Source organism: Cryptosporidium parvum, chromosome 5 (genome assembly GCF_000165345.1).
Source record: "Cryptosporidium parvum Iowa II chromosome 5, whole genome shotgun sequence".
NCBI lineage: Eukaryota > Apicomplexa > Conoidasida > Eucoccidiorida > Cryptosporidiidae > Cryptosporidium > Cryptosporidium parvum.
In genome coordinates, this window is record NC_006984.1 from 109,193 (window position 1) to 129,448 (window position 20,256).

Here is a 20,256-nt window from a genome sequence, read left to right on the forward strand (position 1 = left end):
AAATAACCATAACTTTAATTCAAATAAAACAAAAAAAAAAAAAAATAGTTGCTAATCTATGTTTATATTAAAAAGCAGCTTTTATTGAAAGAGTTTGAATGAATCTTTGATTGAATGTTGAGATCAAATAAATAAAATAACTGAAAATCAAAATTATAATTATATATATATTTATATATATATATATATATATAATTATATATACATAAATATTTATTTATATTTATATTTATATATATTTATATTTATCAATAAATGATTACTAAATTTAACAGGAAGCTTTGGTAAGCTATATTTCGCAATAAAAGGTTTTTTTTTAAAAGATAAGATTGGTTAAATTAGATTAGAGAGAGTAATGGAGGCAGTCTTGGATGAAATAAACCATGAAAAAATTACAGAGAAAGTAATTATTTTGAATAATGGTAATAATAAAGAATTGAATGGACCAATTGAAACTAATAATATTTATAATTATAATGAACAACTTCCGAAAGGAGATTACGATGAAATTATCTCAAGACATTACTCAGTAAATGGTAATGCAAATATTAGTGACAATGTTTTGCATCCACAATTTAAAAATAATAAGAACGATATGGCTGAGAATTATTTGTCCAGTTACTGTACTGGGGAAAATATAACTTTGAATTATAACTTAAATCAGAATCAAAATACCAATATTGGAACTAGCATTTATAATGGGAAAATGATTTGTAATCACTGCAATTATCCGGTGAGTAAAGGGAATAATGTTTCAAATAAAGATGGTAGGACTTGTAATTGTATGATAAATGAAAATCTATTAATATATTATAACGAAAAAGGAATGCAAAGTAAAGGAAATCAGATTAATAGTGGCTGTCATGAAAGCATTACAGATTCAGAAAATTTAATGGGAGCCTCATCACCTCAATCTATAGTAACTACAATGTCTATAGCGACTCCAATATATTCTACAGGTATGAATAAAGATATTATTAATATGCGAAAAGATGAGGAAATTATTTCAGATATGAATGGAAGCTTTATTATAGGTAATAAATCAAATGAATCAGAAAATAATCAAAATATCAAAGGAATAAACCCAAATTCAACATCTAGCTCAAATTTATTAGCTTTAAATCCAAAAACAGGAATTTTAAATAATATTATTGTGAATGGGCCAGGAAATATTAATAATAATAATAATAATAATAACAATAATAATAATACTAATAACAGTGGTAATAATAATAACAATAATAATCATAATAATTTGGGGAACTCTGTGGGGAATTACACAAATACAGGAGTTAGTGTTGGAAATATAATTCAAAATAGCTCGTTATTATTATCAGGATATCTTAGTGGAACTCCAGCACAATCAAATAGTAGAAAGATATTAGCAAGAGTAAGAGAATTATGGTTAAGCAATATAGTGGAGGGTTTACCTAGGAAGATTGCTGCGTTCATATTGCAACGACATGGGAATCAAATTCCATATGATAGACAATTTTGGTCGTATGCCTATAAGACAGGAAGACTGCATCCAGCAGAAGAACAAGTACAAAGACAATTAAATGAGGGTGTACAATGTTTAAATAGATTTATTCAGCAACTTATTAAGTCCTGTAATATTATGAGGGATCATATGTTGAGAAAACAAAACAATTCAGTAGGGTATAGTGGAAGAAGATCAAATGGAGCAAGAGGATATTGTAATCGCCGTGTTTCTAGTAGAATGAATAATCATCATATGATGATTAGTAATTCAAATATTAATAATAATAATATTAGTAACAGTGGTAATACTAATAATAACAATAATAATAATAATAATACTGGAATTGAAAGTATGGAAATGAATAGAAAAGAAATTAAATATAATACAAATATTGGAGAAATTGGAATGAAAAACTGTGCAATGACAATATTGCCTACAATGAATGGAGGAGTAATTGGAGAAATTCCGAATGGAGATGAAATTGATGAAGCAGAAATATCCGGATTTATGAATGGAAGTATGGGAATGACAGGAGAAGGTATAATAACAGTAAACGAACAAAATATATTGTTGTCAGGTAATATATTAGATTTTAATAATGGTAAATCTAAACATATAGAAAGAAGAATAAATGGTAATATACCATTAATGGCAAATGAAAGAAAGAATGAAATCTTGGATAATCATCTATTACTAGGTATGAATTGTAATAACAATACAGGTAATAATAACATGATCCATGACGAAAGTAATGTTGATAATAATTTATTATTAAATATGGATAGAGAAGACTGTAATAATCGAATTGGAGAAGGTATAGGTAGCATTGGTAATATTGTTGGAAGTGATAACAATACAGGAAATGGTAATTTATTGGTTGATTATACAGAAGGAATAGAAGAAGGAGATGATGATGATGATGATGATGATGGACAGATTGCTGAGATTCCACTGGATTTAACAGATGAATACTTAGCAAAATGGTTGGATGGTAAAAATGCATTAATTATTCGAAAATTAGTTAATGGTGATAAAGATATGCAAACTATAGATTTACCAACATGTTTAAATAGTGATAATTTATACAGGGCATTAAGATTTGGTGGACTATTAGTTAGAATACCACCATATAATCAAAAGAGTTATGAACATTTTAATTTACTATCACCAGGAAGAGGGGATACAAGACATACACAATTAGTAATACCAGATGGAGAAAGAGATATTGATGTAAAGAAAAGCAGAACATCTTTAGCACTTCCAGAATTTCTCGTTGAGGATATTCCTTTACCAAAAGTATGTGTTTTTCAAATTGAAGCCAAATTAGAGTTACTATTATTATATAGAGGTTGTTCTTCAAAAAGACCACATACAAAAAGAGGTCGTAGTACAGCTAATACATCAAATTCATCAAATCAATCAATTCATTTAAATCTTGGTAATAACAATAATACTGCTAATGTTAATAATAGTATCACTACTACCAATACAACTAGTAGTAATATTAATAATAATCCAGGTATTCATCCAAATATTAATATTACAATTCCTATTGGTAATTCTGTTGTAAATCATGTTTCCTCTATTGGTGAATCTAATAGTAATATAAATAATAATCATCATATCAATAATAGTAGCATAATGAATGCTAATTCATCATCTTTATTAGCATCTGAAAATAATGGATTGAATACTGTCATGCATTCCGGAATTTCAAGTCATGAAAATAATATTAATATTATGGATCAGTTGGCACAATCTCAGATGATTATAAATAAGTTAATTGAAAATGGTCATAATATTAATGATGTATTATGTAACAATAATATTATTGAAAGTAATGCAAATATTCATAGTAATACACAATCAGTAAATGATCAGATTTCAATAAATATGATTAATGAAAATGAATTATTTTCCAGAATGAATTCTTTGAATAATAATAATACAAGTATTGATACAAATTCTTCTACAACAGATACAAGTACTATTAATAGTAATAGTAACGGGGTTAATATAAATACAAATGATATAACAACTATTACTAATGGGCTAAATAATAGCATTAGCAATAATAATATTAATATTAATAGCAGTATTAATAATAGCAATAATAACAATAATAATAACAATAATAATGATAATAATAATATTAATAATGGTAATAATGGTAATAATATGGCAATTCATCAAATTCATCAAGAAAATATTTTATTGGGAGGAGGAGGAATGATTACAGAGATGAATAATTGTAACTATTTAACTTCAAATGTGAATTCAGCTTTGATTGAAGATTTACAAAAACAATTCCATCCTAATAGCAACTGTAATAACAGTAATATTGGAGGGTATCCACTATCATCTAGTGCTGTAATAACGAATAATATGGTAAATAATGATGGAAAAATTATAGCATATAATAATCAAAATATTAATAATAATAGTTCAACTCCAACTCCATCTTCAACTTCAACAGCATCGACAAATTATTCAGAGAATGTATTATATAGTTTAAAGAAGAAATCCAATAAGAATGATGATTCTTTTTATTATTATATTGATGGAGCATTGGAAGAAAGAGATAATATTAATCAAAATAAAATCAATAATGGCAAAAGTATCGATTATAGTAATAATAATAATAATAATAATAATAATAATAACAGTCTAAATGTAATGCATCCATTACCATCAGTATGTTGTTACATTCCGAATACAAATAATTCTTGTATAGACGAAGAACAGAATTTAAACAGTTTGTATAATAGTCATAATAATCATTCTTCAGGTAATTTAAACGATATACAATATACAAGAGGTCATATGGTATTAACTAATAATAATGAAATTCCACTAAATAATTCAAATTTAATGCTTTCTGGTATAAATGAAACTCATTCAAATAAAAATACAAAGAACAATAGACTATATATTGATGAAATTGATTATTTTAACAGTGTATTTAGCGAATGTGATGGTAATAATATTAAGAATAGAAACAATATTAGTATTGGAGGAGGAATTTTAGGTATTGATAATAATAATAATAATAGTAATAACGATAATAGCAATAGTCATGGTCATAATCAAAATTCTGGTCCAATTAGTAATAACATTAATACAAGTGAAATACAACATCCATGTTTGAACTGGAGAGTTAATATGAGTTAAATAAATACAAGTATAAATACTAAATATAAAGTATAACCATTTCTAGTTTTTATTAAACATTCTTTTATATTTATCAGTATTGGAATTCTTATATTTACTTTCCATTAAAACAATATCATTTCTTAGTTTAATAAAGGCTGATTTGTCATCAATTTGGTTGGATAAAACTTTATCAATAATTTCTATAGCTTTATTAAATTCATAAATATTTATATAAGCTTGTGAAAGTCTATATAATGCCTTTAAAGTTATAAATAAGAATTTATTGGGAATTTATTTAAAAAGTAAATAATTATAAAATAAGGGTATAATGGAAAATATATTATAAGTTTATACTTACTTTAATATTATTAGGGTCATTTTTTAGTACATTATTACAATGAAGCATAGCCATATTAAATTCCTATATTTATAAACTTTTATTATATGAATATATGGAATAAATGAATAAATAAACTTACATTAATTTTTAGAAAGCATGCAGACAAATTGAGATTAATACGTGTAATAAGTTGGTTATATTCTTCCTCTAGATTCTTGTTTTCAGGAAAAGTATAATCTACATAAATGAGTGCATTCTTGTACTCCAATATTGCTTCTTCAATTTTATTATCTTTGTATTTAATATTTCCTTCCTAAAAGTTAAAAAAGTTATTATTATTATTGGTATTAAATATTGGCAAATTATATTATTAAATTTGTAAAAAAAAAGAAGAAATGAATAATAACTTCTAGAGAATGAATTTGGATAATCTTGTGATTTAGAATAAATGAAATAAGAAGATTTGTCATTATTTCTTTCTATTGATAATATTAATGGAAAGTGGGGAAGAAAGAGGAGAAAGAAAAAACAAAATAGATGGGAGGAAGAAACAAATCAACTTACATCACAAAATAGTCTGATAGCTTTTAGCTTATCAGTTGTAGATCTTTCATATAATTCTCTTTCTTTACTTCTATCGTGGCTACATCCTTGATTTTTCTTTATTAAATCATTATATTTGTCATAATTATCTAAAATTTTCTGGCAAAACTCGTACTCACTCCTTGTTGTCTCCATTTATACTATTTGCAAAAAAAATATATAGTTATTGTGAGTTTTCTTAAAATATTACAGATTAACACGTATGGCGGGAACATGCTTTTATAAAAATAAATATTTTTCTTAGAAAAAAATATAAGAGAATAAAGTAAATCAAGCATTGGAAATACACATATCAATACTTTATTATGCTAGAAAATCTATAATTTTAGTAACTAACAACAAATTAGAATTGGAAGAAAACGATGTATGTATGTATGTATGTATGTATATATATATATAGAACAATACAAAAAGTTACAAGCTCGAAGTAGTAGTCAATCTTTCCCTGTACTATTCTTTTTCTCCCTCTATTTTTCTTTTTTTTTCTTTTTATAATATAAATCATATGTTTCCTGTATACAATTCAAGTTTGAAATTAAGCGAAAACATTACATACAAGTAGAGACATTACAAATTTCCTCTCACAATAATTATTTCACTATTTCTATTGATTTGATTTTCTTCATTTCTTATATCTAAATAAGGGTATGTTGAGTTGTAATGTGGGAAATTTATATTATAAAATAATATTAATCCAAGTTAAGATTAATACTAATTATAATATTTTAATTGAAAGTAATTTATTTATCCATACAATGGAGAAACCATACTTTCTAATTTGCCCTTACTTTCATTGTATTTAGTGACAAATTGTTCAGGAATTGCAAGTTCTTTCCAGTCACCTTCTTCTTCTCCTGGAAAGAGTAAATTCATTTCACTTGATTTACTGCTGTAAACCTCAACATTCTTTCCTTCTTTGGATGTGTAGATATTAACTTTATTTGATTTATCAAGAGAAATAGTTGGAACAATGCCTGTCATTTGTAATTTAATATCATCACAATTAACAATTTCTATGGAAGAAATTACACCATTTACTAGAAAGATACATCCAACACAATTTTCAATAAAAATACTGTTGACTTTTTGTTCAACAATAATTCTGCTATTTTGAGAGCATCTAACTGAAACCTTGTTTTTAATACTTCCTTCTGATAATGTAATAGGATCAGCGCAATTTACATGATTTTCTACAAGATATGTATCCTTTTGTAATTCCACCTTTGGACTACCATTTGTAACTACTTGTCTTGCTGCTTTCATTTTCTTTTCTTTTTTCAAATAAATTTGCGATTTTCAAAATAACTATTTTAAAGTAATTCAATTTACATATAAATATAAGTATATATATTAGTTAATATAATAATTTAGAAAATTATTATTTACTAATAATTTAAGAAATAATGAAATTATATAATTATATAATTTTTTCAATTATAGGTTTTTTTTTGCATGCATTTAGATATTAAATATTTTATTCATTTAATACTTTATGAATATCCAAGTGGATTTTTTTTTTTTTTTTATAAATAATTAATAATTTTTGGATATTCTTATAATCCCTAACTATTTTAATAATTGTTTTCTGGTTTTTTAAATTTCTATTAAGAAAATAAAACTTTACGTATAATTTCAAAATTTGATAGATCTTTCACTTTAATTCAATCCAATTGCATGTAATTCGAATCTGAGATTTTAATACTTTCAAATTTTATCAGATTTGGGTTTTTCCCGCCAAAACAAAATGATATTAATTATATTAAAATAAGAGAAGAATAAGTAGAATTAGAAATTAGGAATAGAGGTTTAGGAATAGAGAGAAGAAAATAAAGAATAAAAAATGAGGATACATTTAAAAAAAATGAGAAATAAAATGTAAAAAGAGTTAATAAGATATTGATAATTATTTTAACAAAAAAATTGACATTAAAAAATACATGTTACCGCCATACGTGTATTTATGAATTATATTAAATATGAAAGGGGGGGGGGAAATAGAGAACAAAAAAGAGTCAAATTTAGACATAAAAATTAATAAAATCTTTCTTAGTAAGATTTCCTCTACACCTTGGACATTTTTGTTTTCTTTGAACAAGATTTCCTGCACAATTAAGGCAGAAGTGATGCCCACAACGTGTAATAACAACAGGAGTGCGAATATTGGGGAGAAACTGATTAATTGTTAATGTTCTTGACATAATGTTATCCCAATCTTCTAAACAAATAGGGCATGTGAACTTTGCAGCTTTCTCTTTTTCTTCTTGAGTTAATTCGACAGGTTTTTCTATTACTTGATTCTTATTTTGATGATTATTCATATTACAAGGATTCATTGTGCTATTTAAAAAATTAATAATATTGGAATATACTCCAAATAAAGGAAAGTTATTTGTAGTATTTTCTGACAATTCATTTAATGATATATTGAATAATCCTCTTGATGATGATGATGTTGAATATGGATTTGTACGGGTTGATATTCTATTATTTCTTCTACTAGTATTAGTATTTGCTCTTTTAATACTGTTACTATTGCAATCAATTACTTCAATAACTTGCTCATTATCATCACTATCGTCATTCTTGTTTTCTATCAATTGTTCAATGACTGTTCTATTATTTTCTTCATTTACCAAATAAACATCTTCTAACAAATTATTTTGAAAAGATGAAGATGAAGAAGAAGAAGAGGAAGAAGAAGAAGAAGAAGAGGAAGAAGAAGAGGATGAGGATGAGGAGGATGATGATGATAGTGATGATGATGCCGTTAATGTTACGTTATGATTCTTATGTTGGCTTAAATTAGAAGAATATTCAATATTGTCACCATTTTCTGTGTGACCTTCTTCTATCGTTGTTTTATTTTGAATAATTTTCTTGATTTTTCTGATTTTTCCAGTTCTTTTTTGTTCGCCTTCACTTTCAGAACTTGAACTTGAGCTCAAAATAATAATGTTATTGTTGTTTTCAGTCATTAAAATTTGTAAAATTACCGTATAGTTTACTATTTACCTTTATTATTATTAATTTAATCTTAAATAGTGTGTTTTTACTCCTTAAACACAAATATTTATATACATATATATTTATATATATATATATATATATAAATATATGTATATTGCTTTTATTAATAATTTAATGTTAATTCATTTAATCCCAGAGATAACTAGTTATTTACTTTATCTTGTTAAAAATATGACCCAAAATATTTTTATAATATTACCATGCAATTTATATTCACATATTTATCTTATATAAGCTAATCATTTATTAGAAAAGTATTGATAATATATAATAAATTATTACTTTTATATATGAACATAAATTTCTATATCATATAGTATAGTATTCTATACAAATACAATAAACAATTTAATGAATAATTTTCATTCAATTTCATTACAAGTAATAATTCATAGTCTATTCTTCCATAAATCCTGTTAAAATTCAATTTTGAATTTATTGCACATTTACCGCCACTTTATGGCGCCACATTCAAGTGGTATTTTTTTTTTAATTTTATTATAATACTAATAGCATTGAGTTTAATCGTAATTTTTAACAATTATATGTTATTGAAATATATGTAAAAATAATAAAGCACACACTTGCATTTACTTAAAGTTAAATAATAACTGGTTAGATTCAGAAGAATGATTTCTGATTCAAATTTTAGTATATATCATATTCACTATTTAGAAAAAATTCTGGATGAAAAAGAATTAAAATCATGGGATTCTGATATTAATAATATTTTACCAGGTATGTTTAACAACATTTTTTTAACTATTGTTAATCTGAATAAATATTATTAATTTTTTTAATAAATAAATACTATTTCTTTAATTCACACGTAATTATAGAAACATGTTTGAGTATTTGCAATATTGATAAATATAAAGATACTGATGATGCGCTTGAAGTAAATATAATAGATTCTATTCAATTATATCAAAAAGAAGCAATTGAAAATCAACTATCTACAATTGAAAAGCTTGTAAATCTTGATGGTAAGCTTTTTTCTCTCCCCCCTTCCCTTCCATTCCCTTTAATTTTCAAATAATTAATAATATTTAACCAGAGAATGAAAATGAAATAGTATTTACAAACAATACCATAAATTTAAATAATATTATTTCTTTCCTTGATCAAAATTCAAATATTAACGGCAATATTAACAATAATAATAATAATAATAATAATAATAATAATAACAATAATATTAATAGTACTCCTATACTTAGATCAACCAACTTATAAATATTTCTTAAACTTATAATATTTCAAACACAAAATTTGAAATTTCATTTTGTGCCTTTTTTATATGTTTTGAATTAGTTAATAAATGATTTCCATTATTAATTTTCAAAAGTCTTAAATATCTGTTGTTTTTATTACTAAAATTATTATTTAAATTTAATAAATTTAATGACATTTGAAAAGGTACCGATTGATCATCAGTACCATGTATTAATAATATTGGATAATTAACCACTTTTTCTTTATTTTCTAATAGAAAATTATATGTTGGAAATATATTATATGACTCCAAATAATCTCTTGAAATTAATTTTAAATCATCTTTTATTTTATTTATATGATTAATTTTAACAATTGGTATTTTTGTATTAATTTTTGTATATCCTAATTCGTTAAATTCATTTAATTGTTCATTATTAAAATCTAATATATAACTTTCTGGAATATTATCTACACATGCAATACATATTATACCAATTAAATTATTATTTGAAATAAAGTATTCATTTTCACATTTTATATCTTTTCTTGTATAATTAGTTGAATAAGAAAAGGTTAAAAATGCACCTGTACTTATACCAATCATTATTAATTTTGAATTTTTAAATAATATATTAGAAAAACATTCTACTATTGTTTCAATATCATACATATCTTTTGTTAACGTTTTGTCATAAAATTCACCTCTTTGAGATAATTTACCAATTCCATTAGTATTAAATGATACAAATAAAAATTTATCAATTTGACTTTTTTCCTTGAGCTTATTTATATGGTTTTCACTTAAACATATATCCCTCATCTTTCCACAAAATCTAGATAACTTAATATTTTCATCGATTAAATCTTTAATAATTTCCAATTTATAAGCTTCAGAATGACATAAATAATTATCTATTAGTTGAAATTCAATAGTATTCTCATTATTATTATAATCTATTGAGTAATCTGGAAATCCATGATTATATATATATATCAAGACTTGATCATTTTGTAAGTCCTTATTATCCTGAGTTAAATACTTTGTTAATGAGAAATTACTTTCAACATAAGTGAATATTCCATTAATTCTTAATAAATTTTTAAAATTTTGAGACATATCAAAATATTTAATCAACTGAATTCAAGTCTATAGAATTTTCAATTTTCTCAAAAATTTTAAAAACAGGAACTAACTTAATATCTTGACCAATTTTATTATTTTTATTATTATTGTTATTATTATTATCCAAATTAAATTTTGATTTATCTTTTTTTGCACTATTAATAATAAAACTTAATTCACTTAAAGAACTTTCTGGAATATTTGGGTGATGATTTAAAAATCTTTCAACTTGTCTATATCTTTCTTCTCTAACTTGTTCAATTAAATTACTAATTGCCTTTTTTTCTGATAGTAAATATTTATGTATTATATAATTTGAAGTACTTATAAAAAAATCCCCTAATTTCAATAATTTGTTTGAAATATCAAATTGGCTATATTCTAATCCCTGTAATGTTGTAACTTTATTATTCTTTTTTGATTGATTAATTTGACTATATTCTCTTCTTAATGCTGATAGTGATTCTCTATTAATATTCAAATTAATATCAAGTTCAATTAACTGAAAATAAAATGAATAGAATAAATATTTTATCATGTGAAATTATTTATTTCAAATTTTGATGTTATGGTTTTAAATATTTAACTCACCTGTTGATGTTGTTGTATTATTTTATCTGCTTCAAAAGTAAGTTTCTTTAAATCACTTATATATTTACTATTATCGGAAAAGATCTCCATTATAAGACTAAAGGAGATTATTTAAGTAAAGTTATAATAATATAATTAATATTATTAATTTATAAATTATTATAATTATTATTTTTTTTTTGACTAGTTTTCTTGCATTTATTATAATAAATATATTATAAACTTTTAACTATTTAANAAAGAAAATGTTTGTGGGGACTTTAGGCGCCAATTCGTTTTTTTTATTAATTTTCAATAAAAAAACGAATATGAATAGAAAACTTATCGGATACAGATCAAATTAGAAATAAAAATAATCTACTATATCATCAATATTTTTACTTTAATTATTATCTAATTCTTTCCTATACTAAATCCTTTTAATTATTGAGAGAAACTAAAAAAAAAAAGAAATGCAAGAATCAATACACGTAATTAAAGAATATAAAGTGGGTAAAATGACGTGGGATGGTAAAATTGTGAAAGCATGTACTGATAAAGGAAAATTACAATTTATTAAAGAATTGGATGGAAATACACATAAAATCAGATGGTATAATATAGATAAAGAAATTAATGAAGATGAAATAATAGTAGAAAATGAAATTAATTTTGATATAATTAAGGAAAGTAAGAGTAATAATGTTTTTGTATTAAAAAAAAACTCCAAGCCATTAAGTATTTACTGGATACAAGATAGCAAGTTAATTTTGGATGATCTTATAAATGATTTGAATACTCAGATAAAGTTAATAACTAATAATTTAAATGAAACTATAAGGAGTGTACTTGAACAAATGAACAATAATAATAATAATAAAAGAAGAATCTCACTATCGGAAATATTAACAAGTGAAATTATTAATGAGCTTAAGCAAGACCAAGATTTAATTGAAGAACTTAAAGAGCATATGCCTTCAAATCAAAGAAATCTTCAAGATATTAACTCAGTGATTAATTGTCCACAAGTTAAATATACTATGAGATTATTGGACGAATCAATATATTCTGAACAAATATTTACACTCTCAACTGCTCTTGGATTAGATATCAATTTTGATTCATTAATCAATAAAAATCCAATGCAAGTTTTTATTAATGCTCTAAATAAAAAATATAATCCAGAAGAAAAATAAACCTATTTAAAAGGCTTTATTTTATTCTTTATATAATATTCTCTCAGTAAATTTGGCCTATCTGACATTATTCCATCCAATTCTAACTCTTTACATATATTCATTTCTTTCTCATTATTACATACCCAAGCAAAACACCTTATTCCTCTTTTTTGTAAATGCCTTATTAATAACTTCCTACTAAATAACCAAACTAGAATATTTGGTACCAACTCATCTTCAATATATTTTAATTGATATTTACTCAATTTAAAATATTTTGAAATCTTATCTGCAAACTTTCTTCCATATGTTGAAAAGAATATATAACTCATTGGAAAAGATAATACATGTTCTTCTATATGAATCCAAGGTAAAAATCCTGTAAAATATGCTAGTAAGATCTTTAATAATTTATCTTTACCAATACATATTACTAATTCTGGTTCATTTTTATTCTTATTATACTCATTTAAATAATCAATATTCTCATTCGAAAATGAACATAACATTGTTTTATTCTCTCTTTTAAATCTTCTAACTAATCCAACTGTTTTAGATACTGCTAGTCTACTATCAGGATTTTTAACATCCACGGAAATTAGTGTATCAGGATATCTTTGAAATAACTCTTCTAATGTTATTAACTTTTGTGATGAAAACTTTTTTGGATAACATTTCCATTCATTACGGTTGAGAAAATCTGAAGATGGTGTTAATGATTCTGAATCTTTTGTCATTGGAAGATCTGCATAATTAAATTCTCCAACTAATTTGTCAATGTTACAAATATTTAATAAGTTCTCATCATGCAATACTACTAGTAAATTATCTTTTGTTAGCCAAACATCTATTTCCAACATATCTGTACTACAATTATTTATTGCATGGTCAAATGCTACAGTTGTGTTTTCTGGAACTTCTTCGGATCCTCCTCTATGTGAAATATGTAAACAGCCTTTACCTTTACCTAGAACGCTGTTAGAGGATTTAAGCTTTGAATTACTTCCGTTTATTGCTCTTAATATTTTTGGAAAATGCAAAAGTAAGTAATTTACTATAAGAATGATTACGAAAAGCTCTAAAACCATCTTTATCGTTTTATTATTGTTATTTCTATTTTTTTTTTTTTTGGCCCTTTATTTCCAAATTCAAACAAAATTCCAACTTCTATTTAAAATAATGGGTTTTATTGTATATTATTTTAATTATGTAATTTGAATCGTTTAATATTTAATTTATTATTATTACTTTTTTCACCCTCGCTTTTTTTTTTTTCCTCTGACCCGCAAATAAAAAAAAATAAATAATTTAGTTACCGTCCACTTTGTAAAAAATGACGTTTAAAATGCACAATTTATTTTGGCGGTAATGATGAAATACAATAAATTATATTAAGAATTAGATATTATTTATTAAATAAGTAGGGAGAAAGAATTACTTTGAAAGTATCTTAGAATCTCTATAATAAATAAATCACGAGATGGAGTTTGAAATATCTTCAGAAAACATTAATGATCATGTAAAGTGTCAAATAAAGAAGAAAACTAATGATAATAGGAAAAATAGAAATTTCAAAAGCAATCAAGATTATTTAAATAATATTGGGCTTGGACCAACGCTTATCATTGATTGTGACTATGATGATAAACTTTCGGATCGAAATCTCAAAAGTTTGGTTGTACAACTTAGTATATCTTATTCTTGTATAAGAAAATCTAAAATTCCTTTAAAAATGATTATATGTGGTGTTTCTCAAAGACTTAAACAAGGATTATATAAAACATTGGCAGAATCATGGCTTGGAGTTGAAATATTAAGTGATAAAGTTAATAAAGTAGTTTCTGATAGATATTCTGATAAAAATTCAAACTATGAGATAATTTATTTATCAGCAGATTCAAATAATGTATTAACTTCTAAGCAAGACCAAGATGAATATGGGAATTCATCAAATCAAGGATTTAACAACAAGCAAATATTTATTATAGGTGGAATAATTGACAGAAACAAATATAAAAATATTAGTAAACTTAGAGCTGAGGAGTTTAATATTAAAACTGCCAAACTACCAATTATAGAATCTGGAATAACTTTATGCTCAAATCAAGTGCTTACAGTTAATCATGTAATTGAATGTATTGTTAAATATAATGAGACTTGTAACTGGTATACAACTTTTGATTCAATTCTACCAAAAAGAAAAAAAGACAATACTAATTAATTATTATATTTTTAATGCATCTTGTACATATTGTGGTATAGATCTCAAATTCTAAAATTTAATTTAAGTTAATATAAATTTATAAAATTAATTCAATGAAAAATATAATATTTTACTAAACTTACCGTTTTTTTAATAATATCCATACAATCAACTCTTAAATCAGAATTTGTTTCAATTAATTCATTGAATATTCCTTGAAATTCTATTTGGGGAAGTAAAATTAAACTTGGAAATATTGAAGCTTTATAATCACACCAAAGTTTTTGAATACAATGCTTTACTCCTCTCCAAGTTAAAGTATCCTCCCATACTTTGTAGTTTCTTATCAAAGAAGAAATAACAAATGATGAAATAAATGAACGAACTGTTGGTAAGTACATTACTGATAATACAAGAGTCCTTCCAAGTGTTCTTGGGAATACTGATTTTTCATCTTGAACAATTTTACCAATTACTGATGCAATAATTTCTGAATCAAATATTGGTGGATTACTCTGCGTTAATTCAAAGCAACAGTCTATTATATCCACAGTCTTTTTCTTATCAACATAATTTACATCAGGATAACTGTATGATATTAATAATAATAATAAATCAGAGGATGAAATAACTTTATCTTTTAGGGCAAATGGATTTGTAACAATATTCTTGATACATTCTTTAATCATTGATTTATCTGATTTACTAATTATTACAGGTAGTAGTTCTTTAATCTTTTGTAAATCATAGTAACCAATTATTGGTATTATTATGTTAATATTTTGTGTATCTTTAAATATATTATATACTTTTAAGCAAAGTTCCAAATTACTGAAATTAATATTTCCAAGTATTTGAATAATAAAATCAAATAAATAATTATATTTTATATGATCGCTTGAATATATATCCAATATTCTTAAATATTCTTTTATTAAAATATCCAAATTACCTTTTTCACTTGAATAATGATGTTTAAATAGTAAAATAATTTCCACAAATAGATTATTAAACAAATCTTTAATTTTATTTAATAATGTAAGTATGTTATAATCATTATTATGATTATTATCACTGCTGTTGATTTGCTGATTTTTATTTATTTCATCAACAATTCTTGAATATAATTTAAACAAATAATTTATCAAACATGGATATCGTAGACAATAGTATTTAAATATTAAACAAGAACGAGAAAATAAATCTTCAACATAACTTAAATATATTTTTTCAATATTTTGGCTATTATTTTCAATATTCTCTAAATTCATTGTTTCCATTAAAGTATCACTACCTTGATTTTGATCTATTACCATGCTTTGAATCCTTTCATTAACATTTGACTTGTTAAATTCATCTTCAAAATCTTTATCTTGTTCATTATCAAAATCTTGTTTAACTCCTACCTTAAAGTGATTATAAATGTGTTTATTTAAATCGTATGTTTTCTTATATTTTGGCATAAGCTCATTTTTAATCATTTCTTGAATATTTTTTGCCGCTATTATAAGAAATTTGTTTGTATTAAACAAATCAGTAATTATTTCATCGTTATTATCACAACTTATTTCATCCGAAACTATAATAGAAACAAGAACAAGTGATAATACGATAATCCAAATTTCACCATAAATTTCTGCATCATTCCAATTATTCATTTCCTCATTCAAATAGGTCTTTAAATGAGTAACTTCATTATTATAAAAATCGTTTTTCACTTCATTGATATTGCAGTATAACACTGAAATTAAATTCTCTACAAAGGTATTTCGTAGATTATTTACTTGATTCAACTGAATGTTTATCTTCTTATTGCTTTGAATATTTTTGACAGTAAATAATTCTTTAGTAAACTCAAAGAAATTAATATTGCGATTCAAGTTTATGCTTTCCCCACAATTGTCAATATTTGACGACTCTATATGCATAGGTTCCACATTTTCTAAAAATAAACAAATATTATCCAAGAAATTTAAATTGCTTGAATCTGAATTATAGCTTAAAAATGCTACAATCAACACAAAATATGAAACCTTTCTTATATTATCAATAGGATAATTTGAATTTAATAATTCATAAAATATATTTAATGCATATTCTCTCTTTACTAATAACATGCTATCATCTGTTTGGGCGGCAACCTCATGATTTAATGTGGATAATTGCATGCAATAATTATTAGAAAATAGCCATTGATTGAATAATAATCTCAGAAAATTTGTAGGTATTTTTGGCGTATTCATAATAAGTCTTTTGAGTTGAGAGAGAAAAATATTACTCTTAGTATTATAATCAGAAATACACTTGGTGAAGTTATTAAAACAAAATATGAATAATTTATTATAATCAAAAAATATTTGATTTTCATTTTCTTCATTAATTACATCATTATTCATATCATTTTCGTTAATAATCCACTGAAATACCTTCTCAAAAATTAATTCCTCTTGATTTGCCTTTGAATCATAATGGTAAAATCTAAAGAATAAATTGTGTAATACTTTAATTCTTTGTTCTAAAACAAAATTATAAATCCATAGAATGAATACTATATTAATATTTCTTAAATTATTTGAAGTATTTAATGCCTCATTATTATTAATTGAATTTTCGTTCATACATTGAATATTGTGTAAATTTAATTCATTATAATAAAGTATATTATCCAAATAAACAAAGTAATCCTCATTAATTTCATTAGTATATTCCTCATCATTAATATTTGTTATAAGTAGAATGTTTGTTAATAGTTCTTTTGTTTCGCTTAAAAGTGTTTTTACCAAAATCTCAATAAATACTTGCTCCATTTTTAAGTCACTTTTATTATTTAAAATAATTCTTTCTTTGTTTAAGATTAATCTTATTAAGAGTCTATATTTATAGAATAAAATTTCAAAAGCAGTGGTAATTCTTTCTACAAGTAAATTCCATGCCATATTAACACCTTCACCATAAGTTTCAATACTGCTAGTAATAATATCTTTATCTTCTGATTCACTAATTCTCTTCAATAATAATTCCCAAGATGTTAAAATCAACTGTCCATGTTTTAGTACATTCATTAACTGATTATTATTTAATAATGTTCTTGAAACTTTATATAATCCATCTGTAGATATATCTACAGCTGGTGACACTAATACGCTTGTAATAATTTGAGAAAATAATATTGACTTAATACTATTACTATTGCTTTTCAATTCTTCCCAAGTTCCAATATTTATTGCATTGGTTAAACCTTCAATATCATATTTTTCTTCGGTTATAGCGTTATCTACTTTAACTAAAGCATTTAAAGTCCTTTTTTTGTTATTAGAATTTTCACCAGATAAATCTGGAATGTTAGATTCTAAATCAAGAATCTGCTTAATTTCCTTATTTTTATAATTAAAAACAAACATCTCATCATCTATGTTTCTCATTTCTTTTTCATAGTCCTCTTCAATATTTTGTTTTTCATCTTGAACATTAAATTCCAATTTTTTATTGCTATTCAAAGGTGAAAATTTATTAGTCCAAGGAAATTTACTCGAATTTAGTATTAAGTCTATATTCTTCTTTTGTTCGTTACATTCATCATTATTTCCTTCCTCAACAAATAAGTTATTTGGTATTTTCAAGTTTAAAAAATTATTTATTGCAATATCTACAACATTTGAATAAGAGTTTGTTGAAAATAACCAACAAACTCCTTCTATTACACTTTGCGGTGAAATCTTATAAAATCCATCATCTACATCATATTTCATTCTTTTATACGAGTATCTCGTTGACCTACCACGTAATTCTTGTGCATGAATTGGCGGTAAAATGTCGTTTGTTGATTCGTTCTTCTCATCCACATGGAAATCATTACTGTCATTATTGTTTTTATTATTATTATTGTAATTTTTGTTAAATTTGTTAATAGCTTCTTGTCTAAGTTCGTGAAGATTTCCTTTCTTCCCAAGCTTATTAAGAATACTAATAATTTCACCAAAAAGAATTATATTGTCGTAAGTGTGTGCTGAAGCAAGAATACGCAGTAGTTCTTCTTGAAGTACGAATTTTACTGCATTTATTCTCTCAACTTCTTTTTCATTAATTTGAATGAAAAGTTCCTTTGAGAGTTCTATTATCGAGGAAATGAATCTGCTAAGATAAATTCCTTTTGAACTACAAAGCCAACCTATAAATTGAATCCAGTAACATATATTGAGGTAATTAATTTCTTTCAATCTCAATAAAAATCTTCCTGATAATTCTATTGAATCTGAAATACTTCTAATAACATTTTCAAAAACTGTTATCGAACTTTTACATAAAATTACTTCTATTGGTAAAATACATCCAAATTGATTAAAATAAACATAATTACCATTACTTTGATGATCGTATGTTACTATTACTCTTGAATTCTTTTTTTGATTCAAATTAAAGTTACCTGGATAATCCCAACATTGGTGATTTACTCTATTTCTTGACTCTATTATTAAATTTGATTTTACCTCTTGTAAAATATTTGTATTAATCATACATATACGTAATATTTTAAAGGCTAATTTAAGTGTCTTCTTATATAATGCCTCTCTTTTCCATTCATCATCTATTTGATAAGAATTTAAAATCACTAAATCTCGATCTTTTTGTTTATTATTAATTGTTCCACCATTACCATAAGTTTCTAATATTTTTGAGATTAATTTAATTAATGAATAAAAACTATTTAATGATTCATCTGTTGCTAAATGTAATTTTCTGCAAATTTCAGAATCCCACCAAGAATCCTTATTAAATGTGCTTTCTTGTAATTCTTCTATTTGTTTATAGCTTTCCTCTTTTTCAATTATTAATTGTTTAATAGAATATGGTAAAAGTAAATCAGAAATTATTACCTCAATTTGATTATATAATATATCAATTATAGCCTTAATTACATTAATATCATTATCATTAATCAAATTTGAAAGTTTAACAGTAACTAAGCAAGTAAATATTGGATCAATCTTCAAAATCTTTTCTAAATTCTTTGCTAATTTTACTCTTACATTAAAATCTTGGTCAAATCTACAATTTACTAATTCTTCAATTACCTTAATAGCTTTAAAATATTCATTATATAAATTTTTTATTTCAATATTTGAAAATTTTCTATTATTAAGATTCTTATCATCAGTATTAGTATTTATATTCAATTCTTGCCTCAATTTAAATCCTTGTATCTTTCTTTGTACTGATAATTGCAAAAATTGGGAAAGTAAATTCTTATCGTCATCATCAATTTCCAAGCTCATTATTCAATTAATTCTTCTTTTCAATGAAATTATGTAATATTGTATTTGTATAGTGCTAATTAATACTTTTAGTAATTACCTTTTC

General features: G+C 23.9%; 10 protein-coding genes across 10 annotated transcripts; 3 read left to right on the plus strand and 7 right to left on the minus strand.

Moving 5' to 3' along the window:
* Nucleotides 1-355: 355 nt before the first annotated feature.
* Nucleotides 356-4,654, plus strand: cgd5_420 (hypothetical protein; the record flags this gene model as incomplete). The annotated part of the gene is made up of 1 exon (XM_001388213.1): nucleotides 356-4,654. The coding sequence occupies one exon, from the start codon at nucleotides 356-358 to the stop codon at nucleotides 4,652-4,654; it is 4,299 nt and encodes a 1,432-aa protein (XP_001388250.1).
* Nucleotides 4,655-4,994: 340 nt separating this feature from the next.
* On the minus strand, nucleotides 4,995-5,289 carry cgd5_430 (70 kDa peptidylprolyl isomerase, putative; the record flags this gene model as incomplete). The annotated part of the gene is made up of 2 exons (XM_001388214.1): nucleotides 4,995-5,057; nucleotides 5,116-5,289. Coding segments are annotated over 2 exons (237 nt in total), but the record flags the coding sequence as incomplete, so codon positions are not given.
* A 1,034-nt stretch (nucleotides 5,290-6,323) lies between these two features.
* On the minus strand, nucleotides 6,324-6,875 carry cgd5_440 (protein with 2 CAP (CARP) domains, possible adenyl cyclase-associated protein; the record flags this gene model as incomplete). Its single annotated transcript, XM_626004.1, has 1 exon — nucleotides 6,324-6,875. A coding segment is annotated over one exon (552 nt), but the record flags the coding sequence as incomplete, so codon positions are not given.
* Nucleotides 6,876-7,597: 722 nt separating this feature from the next.
* Nucleotides 7,598-8,587, minus strand: cgd5_450 (possible ring domain protein; the record flags this gene model as incomplete). The annotated part of the gene is made up of 1 exon (XM_626005.1): nucleotides 7,598-8,587. A coding segment is annotated over one exon (990 nt), but the record flags the coding sequence as incomplete, so codon positions are not given.
* Nucleotides 8,588-9,855: 1,268 nt separating this feature from the next.
* On the minus strand, nucleotides 9,856-10,941 carry cgd5_460 (possible alpha beta hydrolase; the record flags this gene model as incomplete). Its single annotated transcript, XM_626006.1, has 1 exon — nucleotides 9,856-10,941. One exon carries the CDS (start codon nucleotides 10,939-10,941, stop codon nucleotides 9,856-9,858), a length of 1,086 nt encoding a protein of 361 aa, XP_626006.1.
* Nucleotides 10,942-10,951: 10 nt separating this feature from the next.
* On the minus strand, nucleotides 10,952-11,485 carry cgd5_470 (hypothetical protein; the record flags this gene model as incomplete). The annotated part of the gene is made up of 1 exon (XM_626007.1): nucleotides 10,952-11,485. The coding sequence occupies one exon, from the start codon at nucleotides 11,483-11,485 to the stop codon at nucleotides 10,952-10,954; it is 534 nt and encodes a 177-aa protein (XP_626007.1).
* Nucleotides 11,486-11,990: 505 nt separating this feature from the next.
* Nucleotides 11,991-12,713, plus strand: cgd5_480 (hypothetical protein; the record flags this gene model as incomplete). Its single annotated transcript, XM_626008.1, has 1 exon — nucleotides 11,991-12,713. One exon carries the CDS (start codon nucleotides 11,991-11,993, stop codon nucleotides 12,711-12,713), a length of 723 nt encoding a protein of 240 aa, XP_626008.1.
* Nucleotides 12,714-12,715: 2 nt separating this feature from the next.
* On the minus strand, nucleotides 12,716-13,831 carry cgd5_490 (conserved hypothetical protein; the record flags this gene model as incomplete). The annotated part of the gene is made up of 1 exon (XM_626009.1): nucleotides 12,716-13,831. A coding segment is annotated over one exon (1,116 nt), but the record flags the coding sequence as incomplete, so codon positions are not given.
* A 344-nt stretch (nucleotides 13,832-14,175) lies between these two features.
* Nucleotides 14,176-14,916, plus strand: cgd5_500 (conserved protein; the record flags this gene model as incomplete). Its single annotated transcript, XM_626010.1, has 1 exon — nucleotides 14,176-14,916. The coding sequence occupies one exon, from the start codon at nucleotides 14,176-14,178 to the stop codon at nucleotides 14,914-14,916; it is 741 nt and encodes a 246-aa protein (XP_626010.1).
* A 92-nt stretch (nucleotides 14,917-15,008) lies between these two features.
* On the minus strand, nucleotides 15,009-20,171 carry cgd5_510 (conserved hypothetical protein; the record flags this gene model as incomplete). Its single annotated transcript, XM_626011.1, has 1 exon — nucleotides 15,009-20,171. The coding sequence occupies one exon, from the start codon at nucleotides 20,169-20,171 to the stop codon at nucleotides 15,009-15,011; it is 5,163 nt and encodes a 1,720-aa protein (XP_626011.1).
* Nucleotides 20,172-20,256: the final 85 nt, after the last annotated feature.